Source organism: Myotis lucifugus, unplaced genomic scaffold (assembly GCF_000147115.1).
Source record: "Myotis lucifugus unplaced genomic scaffold, Myoluc2.0 scaffold_614, whole genome shotgun sequence".
Lineage (NCBI taxonomy): Eukaryota > Metazoa > Chordata > Mammalia > Chiroptera > Vespertilionidae > Myotis > Myotis lucifugus.
In genome coordinates this window covers 172490-181519 of record NW_005871662.1, presented here as the reverse complement: position 1 = coordinate 181519, position 9030 = coordinate 172490, and the positions used below count along the sequence as shown (strand labels likewise).

The 9030-nt window shown below is 56.5% G+C and overlaps 1 protein-coding gene across 1 annotated transcript in view; it reads right to left on the bottom strand.

Annotated features, from left to right (window-relative positions):
• The window catches only part of DOCK3 (dedicator of cytokinesis 3), a 141363-nt gene that overhangs the window by 16680 nt on the left and 115653 nt on the right, over nt 1-9030 (bottom strand). The window contains exons 36-38 of the mRNA XM_023745994.1: nt 6944-7092; nt 4214-4300; nt 2832-2959 (exon numbers count right to left, since the gene is read on the bottom strand). Coding sequence (XP_023601762.1) covers nt 2832-2959; nt 4214-4300; nt 6944-7092 — 364 coding nt within the window. The remainder of the gene's footprint in view (nt 1-2831; nt 2960-4213; nt 4301-6943; nt 7093-9030) is intronic.

Sequence of the window (9030 nt, the reverse complement as noted above, 5' to 3'; positions counted from 1 at the left end):
TCCTAGGGTTGGGGTGAGGGGGGAACTGGGAGGCCTGGGTGTGTGCTGCTCAAGGGCCACTTTTGGCGGCCGGGAGAAACCACTGCCCAGTGGCCGGCAGGGATTCAGGAATTGTTTATTGCAGTGACTCCTTTGCCAGTGCCTCGCAGAACAAACTGATAGGATTCTAAGTACGCATTTCTGTGCTCTATCATATTCGGTTTGGGTGAGGTCTCATTTTCCCCCCTTGCTGGACTGAAGTCACGACAAGGCACCCTCAGCCCTCTGCTCTGTCTGCCCCCCGCTGGGGAGTCCCCTGAAGCCTGCGGGTCACACCCTGCCTGCCCAGCCGCTGCCAGACCCACTCTGACAAAGTGGCGGGAGGCAGGCAGCCCCTCCTGGCCTGTCTCGGGGGACAGACAGGAAGAGGTTCCACAGGCCAGCAGATGCCTCACGGGCGGGGACGACCGAGGCCGGGCCATGGAGGACCTTGGCCTGTCTGGAGTGGGATTTGCACCCCCTCTTCTTTCTGTAGGAGAAGCCGGCTCAGGCGAAGCCACATGTCTGATGGCTCAGAATGGAAGGGCAACACCAGGACGGAAGTCAAGGTCACAAGAAGCCAGCTGGCTGCTCCAGTGGAACAGACCAGCGGTCAAAGGACAGAGCCACTTCCAAGTCTCTTGCCTGATAAGCAGAACTGACAAGGGAATTATGAAGAATTGGCTTTTTCATACCCACTCCCAAAGGTACCACCGCACCAGGATCTGTTCACGGTCAAACGGAGAGAAAGAACTCCCCCGAGAAGGGAGGCCGGTGTCTTCCTGCCTGAGCCGCTCCTAGATCCTCACGTGGTGAAGGGAGGCAGGCAGATGGTCCAGAGGCACCCAGCTGACAGAGCTAACGCAATCGATGGCCTATGTGTTCAGGGAGACCCAGCAGCAGGAAGGACACAGCGCTGACCTTGAGGCTCATTGTCAGTTTCACTCGCTCAGGCAGGCGAGAGCCCAGCACCGACATGAGACAGACCCGCTGCCACTGCCTTGCACTCTGTCCTTGCATCTGGCAGGCAAACAGTTACCTCCTCTGGGACCTCCTCCATTTGCCGCAGACGAACTGGGCAGCGGAGCGAAGGGAAGGTAGCATAGCACGTGGCCAGACCAGGCCGATTTGTACGCATGAATCATCATTCCTAGGGACTGCGCCTCATGCGGACACAGGGACAGACTGGCACCCCGTTGTTGTTCTGCCATTCCTGGCCCCCTTGAAACCACATCTGGACACTGAGACGTCACTGCAGCAGCACCTGGTGGCTCAGGTGCCGGTTCTGTGCCAGGTCCCACTCTAGACGCTCTGAGAGCCCGAGACACTGCTGTGCCTGTGACATGAGCATGAGGGGTGGGAGTCAGGTCGAACCATGATGAGACCTCCTGTTTGGCAGGGACAGAAATGGGGGACACCAGGGCGTGATTTTGTAACCTATATCCAAAATGCTGATGCTTTGGAGTAAAATTTGGTTTATCATATACAAATTGTGGGACTGAAAAGGAGAATAAAATGACAATAAAGCACAATTTGCAAAGATGAAATGAGAAAGAAGTAAGTTATAGTGCCAGGATCATTCATTTGTCAAAGGACTTTCTAGAGAGACATTTGGCTTCTAATTCCTGGAGAATTCCTTCCTTCTCTGCTGACCTCTGCCCCCTGCTGTAGTATGATAGAGTGTGGAGGAGGTCCAGCCCCCCCGAGAAGCCTCGGCTCACTCGCATTCTGCTACCAGAATCCTGGCTGTGGCTGGAATGGCAGCCTTCCTGGGGCTCGCAATGACGTAGCGTGTGCTGGTGCCCTGTCAGTATTAGTTCGTACAGAAATCATTTTCTTTTCACCCGGGAGATGTGCAAGCTGCCCTGCCTTCCATCTGAGACCTGGAGGGCCTGGATCCTGTGACCAGCAGACCAGCTTTTTAACAGGAGCATGAGCACAGCTGTCTTTTGACGTGATGCCAAGCTCACTGCGCACTGGCTCCAGTGATTTCTCCAAGGAGACAGGATCCCAAACATATCGAGGAGTCTCTGAACCTTCCCATCTGCGTGCTGAGACGCGTGGGCACTGAACTGTAGCCAGCACTGGGACTGGGGACAATCGGAGCTGCCTGAGGTCTCAACTGCAGCCCCAGGCCTGCCCACAGGCCCATCGAGGTCATCTGAGCAAGACAAATCCCCCGGCCGCAGCCCACAGCTGACTCCACCTGGAGCCTCTGGGTCTGCTGAGTAAAGGAGAAAATCACAACTGCTCAATGGTGTCAGGACGGCTATGCTCAGTCGTCCCTCCATGTTCATGTCCAGCCCAGCCTTTCAGGCAGCGGGGAGGGAAATGTCTGCTTCACCTGGGCAGAGAGACAGCTGCCCAGAAAGGCTTCCCACAGCCCCTAAGCAAGGGGACTGTCCTTGGGTTGTCTCAAACCCACAGCTCTACACAGCCTATATCTTCCATGAAGACCCCTCAGAGGCCGGCCTACTGGGAGGTCAGGGCTGGACTGGGTGCTGCTGGCTGAGCAGGCACATGGAGGACGCCAGGCACTGAGAGCAGGAGGGGGAAGGCTTCTGCACATGCTGATGTGACAGGCTCAGGCCCTGGTCACGTCCTGCGGGAACCTGGCTCAGGAGGCGCTCACTAGCACCCAGAGCAAACAGGGTCTAGAGCAGCAGGCCGTCCGGGCAGCTAAAGCCGAGGGCCTTCGTTGGCTGGTCAGTCCTTCAGAGAGAAGCACTGTGTTCAGTAGACTAGGGAACCAGGTGAGAAACAAACAGGCAGGACAGGCAGGTTGCACAGGAGCCTGTGAAGCGGGGTCTCACTGTGACCGCCGGAAGGGACTCACCCGGAGGAAGAAGGGGAACTTCCTGCCGTAGAAGCCGACGCGGAAGAACTCGGGCTCCAGGCGCTGCTGCTCCATGATGCTGTCGTAGTAGCTGGCTTCCATCTTCTGTGGATGAGAAGCTGCCTTCAGTTTGGCTCCACTGCTAGTCCAGAGCAAGTCCTCCCAGGCCCACTGGACACTGTCTTTCGTCAAGAGAACCTACAACTCGGTCTAGATGAGACCCATGCTCGGCCTCTCCCCGGAAGCCCCTCCTCTTCCACTGTCACCTGATTGGGGGGTGGGGGGGGGCAGGCCTGCCCTGCAGCCCCGGGAGGCCGTTCTGTGTGTCCTTCCCAGTGGGCGGACCCAGTTCCAGACCCAGGCTTCCTGCACGCTCAGGGGCAGACATTCACACGTGCAGCCACACCCCCTCCCCCGGTTTCTGGTTCTGAGTGACACTGCACCTGACCCTGGCGGGTGCTGCTGACAAGGGCTAACAGCAGTTCTCGGCACCAGTCGGCATCAGTCCAGCTGCACGGCTCTTGGTCATCTATCATGGGACTAACGAGGCTAAGGAAGGCTCACTTGCCAGCGTCACTGGTACTGGCTCCAATTTAGGAGACTTGAAACTTTAAAAGCTGAGCTACTGTCCGTGATGCCGAGCATTTCCGCGGCCGGTAAGCTTTCATTCAGAAACACTCCCTGGACTCTGAGAAGACAGCTCGAAGGCATCCAATGGAGCCAGCCTGCCAGGAAGCAGAGGCCTTCAAGGCCCAGCGGAGAAGCTGATGCTAGAGGGCCATGTCTACACAGGCCCGAGTCCCGCGCGGGGCAGGAACGCAGCAGAGCTCGCCGCACGGAGCAGGGTGCAGGAGGGCGAGCTGCGACTGCGGACCTCCCTTGTCAAGGACTCAGCAGCTGCCAGGACGCTGACCCCAGCACTGGCAGCCTTCCAAGTCCATGGGCATTTCACCTAAGTTATGGATATTCTGCTGTAAAGAAGGGAGAAGAGGCCTTGGCCTCACTGAAAGGGGGACCACGAGCCACAGCAGGGGACGACCGCACAGCGTTTTCAGATGACGCGTCCCTGAGCAAATCATTTCAGGAAGAGCTTCTTCGTGAGGTCGGGCTGCCACCTCCTCCGGGAAGCCGTTCCACTGGTGTATGCTGCTCATCCCTGAGCACCAGTGTGACAATCATTGATCAAGTGCCTGTTCGTTCCCCAGCCAAATGGCAAGGGGCTCGAAGGCCGAAACCTGGCCTCTGCTCCTCCTTAACGCCCAACAGCACTAAGGCGAAGGGCTGGGCCTGCAGTGAACGCTCTCTCAGAACCCGCGGCCAGGAGAGCCGGGGCTGGGGTGGGGCAGGGGCAAAGCTCACCCGGATCCAGCTGAGGCTCTGATAGTCGTAGAGGCTCTCGTACTGACACGCCAGCTCCCGGCACAGAGGGATGCCAAACTCCCAGCTCTGCATCAGGAAGAGGAACAAGGCTTCAGCGCCTCAGGCGCCCCGGAAGGCCCAAGCCCACTTCACCCACAGCGGAGGGCACAGCCACGGCCTCCTGCACCTCCTGCCACACAGACCATCTGCGCAAACCGACCTGCAGCGCCCAGCGCAGAGCACTCAGGCTCTGCAGCGCGGCCGCTTCCCGGCTTCCACGCAAGTGCCTCCTCCTCCCAGAGGCCGCTCCCTGGCTGCTTGGAGGGGCAGGCACCTCCGCCTGTTTCCTTACCTGAAGCTGAAGTTGTAAAACACTAGTTACATTTGCTGTTGTGTGAGTCTCAGTTAGAGGGTGGACTGCAAGAGGCCTGGGACCTTGTCTATTTACTTTATCCTCAGAGCCTAGAACAGAACTAGGCATGCGCAGGTACTCAATGAAGATTTATTTAATGAGTTAATAAAGGAAACAACTTTTAAAGTAAGATTATGTAGGCTCGGAAACAAATATGGAAACCAAACCTGACCGGAATCAAACCCTCAGTCCACAGGCCAATGCTCTGTCCACTGAGCTAAACCAACCAGGGTGAAAGGGTTAAATCTAAAGTGGCTTCAGGTAGTCCTTGCCTAGCCAGGCCCCAGCTGCTTCTGTGGCAGCTCCTGTTATGGTGACAGGCCCATTGGACAGGCCTGAGGAGGGCTATAATGGCCTTCACTGTAGAGCAATATTGTCCATTGCTTCTTTTTATTACTATTTTTTAAAAATATATTTTTATTGACTTGAGAGGAAGGGAGAGGGAGAGAGAGAATCATTGATTGCCTGCCTCTCGCCCACCCTACACCGGGGATCGAGCCTACAACCCGGGCCTGTGCCCTGACCAGGAATTGAACCATGACCTGCTGGTTCACAGGTTGACGCTCAACCACAGAGCCACGCCAGCTGGGTCATTTCTTTTTTTAAAATAGTGCTTTTTCTCTTGGTTAAACTGGGAATCATGGTTATTTCAGCCAGATTCTTCTCCTCAACATCTAAATACGATTTAAATTCTTTATATTATAGGAAATGTTAAACATATAGAAAAATAGAATAGAATAATGAAAGGCTAGGTACACATCACCCAGCTTCAACTATGATCAATTCATGGCCTGTCTTGTACCATTCATGCCCCACCCACTGACTCCTCCCTATAGTTTCTGAAGCAAATCTCACATAATTTCATCCATAAATATTTCAGTATGAACAATAAGGACTATGTTTTTTAAAAACACTATTTGAAAATCCAACAGGGAGAAGGACAATAATATCTCATTTGGGTCTAGTTTCTCAAAAGAGCATATTATTTCTATCCTTAGAAGTGATTAATGCCATATGGATCAAAAACTGCAGGTCCAATTAAAGATTGGAAAAAAGAAAGATAATTTTATTTTATTTATTATTTTTAAAAAATGTATTTTTAAAATTAATTTCAGAGAGGAAGGAAGAGGGAGAGAGAGATAGAAACATTAATGATGAGAGAGAATCATTGATTAGCTGCCTCCTGCACGCCCCCCACTGGGGATTGAGCCTGCAACCTGGGCATGTGCCCTTGACCAGAATCAAACCTAGGACCCTTCAGTCCACAGGTCAACCTCTATCCACTGAGCCACACCGGTCAGGGCAAGAAAGAGAATTTTAAATAGACCCTGACTCCCTGCCCCAATACAACGCCTCTGGCCTCAGGGAGCTAGAAGGCCTTCGCACCCCCATAGCCCAGCCTTCCAGGGGGCACACCCCTGGCTCCAAGTGCTGCTCGGGCAGGTTTCAGCCAAGGGCCCACAACAGGGAGGCTGAGCGGCTGAGCCGTGTGCAGACTCCGCCACCAGCAAGAGCGCCTGTGCGGACTGTTCACTTAGGGAAGGAGGCCCCTGCGGGCTGAAGGCTCTGCCTACACCAGCGGCTCCCGGCAGCGCATGTCTCCCCCCTCCTGGGCTCAGTGCGCCTCTGCCCTGAAGTGCAGCCTGCTGCTCTAAGCCTCCCCACCCCAATTACTCTGCCGGCCTTCAGGGCTGTGCTGGAAAACTGGTGGGCCTGGGCTTTTTTTTAAATCCTCACCCAAGGATGTTTTTAAAATGATTTTTAGAGAGAGAAGAAGGGAGACACATAACCAATAAATGTTTTCTGATTTATGGGCAAAAGCCATTCATGTTTAAATCTTTCTTTTTTTATGATGAAAAATTCACTTAAAATTTCCATTCAAGCCAGGGGCTCGGCCACTCTAGTTCCCTGAGGGTGCCATCTCAGTCTCTATCTAAGACATGCTCGAAGCGGAGTACGGAAGAACCCCTCGACAAGCAAGCACTCTGGCCTTCCCAGTGTCGGCCACAAGCGGAGGTGGGGGTGTGGGGGACAGAGGGTCCGCCAGGAGCTCCCCCAGAGACGGGGCTGGAGGGCGGGAATCCCCAGGGAAGCCGGAGCCAGTGCTGACAGAGGATGCCTGCCAATCCACAGCACCCAGCCTGAGGGGGCATAACCCCAAGGAAAAGGGGGCTGAGCTGTGGGAGAGAAATCCAGACAAGAGCAGGCACCCAAGAGGCAGCACCGCTCCCGTGGCCGGGGTTCAGACCCATTCCTTTCACACCCCCCCCCCTGCCCCGCAGCCACCGCCCAAGGGTCCCTGCGGCAGCCGGGCCCACCTTGCCCTTGCTGAAGTAGTGGATGATCTTCCGGCACAGCCCCTCCTTCCGCTGCCACTCGGTCTGCGACGGGTAGTGGAGGAACTCCCGCAGCGGCCGCTCCTCCCACTGCAGCAGCTCGCAGTACAGGAGCAGAGTGAACGCAGCCTCTGTGGGGACGGGCAACGTGGAGGTCAAGGCCCGTGCAGCCCAGGTCAGGGGCCCTGGGTACCAAAGGGGAGACACAGGAGCTGCCCAGCCGACGACCTGTGACCACAGCACGAAGGGGCCGAGACCCTGGGAGACACCTCCCCCCACGGCCTGGTCACTCGCTCTGGCTCCAGAGGACGGCTGGCCCAGCGACCGGGAGCCGGTGCACAGGTGCCTCACTCTGGAGACATGGACCTGAGAGAGCCCGGGTGGCTTTCTTCTTCTTGTTTTGCTCAGGTAACTAGAGCTTCCTGTCCAAGCTCATCAGTACTGGCTCTTAGGAGTGAGCACTGACCAGGCTTCTCTGCCCTCCCTGAGCCGGCCTCGATGCCTCCACCTTCACTTTCTGGTCTCTGCATGGCCCTGGGAAGGACCCTTCTCCTATTCCTCCTGTTTCTAGAAGGACCAGAGCAAGGAGGTGCGAGAGGTGATAAATGTGTGATGGCCGCAGCCAGCAGCTCCTTCCCCGAGGAACCGACGTGGACCTGGACCAGGGCAGAGCCCCAGCGACACCTCGCCCTCATGAGGGCCGGGGGAGAGGATGTAAACAGCGCTACAGCCCCTGCTCCCTAAATCCCACGGAGTGAGCCACAGGGAATCACAGCTGCTGCTCGGGGTCCTCTCTACACCGTCTGCTCTTTCCAGCTCTACTTGCTCATTTTCAGTGGCTTCTCTCTTACTGGGAAGTGAGTTAGTTCTAGCTTCTGCCTGGCCTTCGAGGTCCCACTCAGGCCTGTTCCTCATGACTAAGAACCTCAGTTCGAATTATGTTGTGGCCCACTCGCCTGCAGGCTCTCCCGGCTCCTCCTCGCCCTGGCCGCTCTGCCTGTCCTCCGGTCACGGGACCCTCCTGCCCAGGGAGGTACAGGCCTCCTCCTGGATGGGGAAGCCGTTTCTCTCGGAACAAGCCCCTGGGCACTCACGTCCTGCCTCTGAAGCTTGGGAAACAACACATTCTCCTCAGGTGTCATTCCTGAGGCCACTAGTGACGCGTGGAAACGGTTGGCTAGCCCTTCGCTGCCCTCCTGGAGGGGTGCTGGGTCATGGGGGGAAGTGGACGCAGAGAAGGGGAGTCAGTCCTGCCATCACTTAATTCTGGCCAGGCCGTGTAGTCAGAAAAGGCTTCTATGCCCAACACTCTAACATCGAGAGATAGGAGAAAGGATTGTTTCAGGAAGTCCATCTAATTTCATCGATGTTTGTGGACGAGAGCTTGGATTTCCTGTCCAGCGCACACATGTAAGTCCTGTGGCCCAAGGGCTGAGAGGGAGCGGCTGGTCACAGTGAAGCAGGTGGCTGTGGGGGGAACTATGGCACAAGGTGACGGGCGGCCTCCTGACTCAGAGCAGGGCTCAGTAAACAGTGTGACAGGCAGTCAAATGCTTTTAAACGTGTTCTGTGAGGAAAGGCCTCTGTCGTTGGTTAAATGCAGGTGCAGCAGAAGGGCTGCCAGAAAGCCCCCTCCACATCCCCTGGGGGCTCCATGCTGTGTGGTCTGGAAGCCCAGGCGAGGCCGTGCTCCTGTCATGGCCGCACCGGATTCCCCTGTGCAGGTGCTTAGAAAGGCTCTGCGCGAGGAGGGGCAGGGCTCAGGACGCTCGAACCTGGAGCAGCAGAACCCGGAAGTCACCCAGGAGGCCTGGGGGGGTGAGGGTGGGGGGGTGTGGCGGGGTAGGAGGCACGGAGACTGGAGCAGGCAGGGGACGTGGCAGGAGGCACAGGTGGGAGTTCTGCCTGCTTTCTCCGCCACGTTACCAAGGAGTCGAGGGGAAGGAGTGAGGTGAGGGGCAGCGAGGCCCCAGCACGCTGCCAAGGTCTGGCAGACACCAGCCAGCGCCATCTCTGCCAGCTGTGCTCACCCGTCCAGGCAGTCCTCACCGGGAGGCATGGCTCTCTCT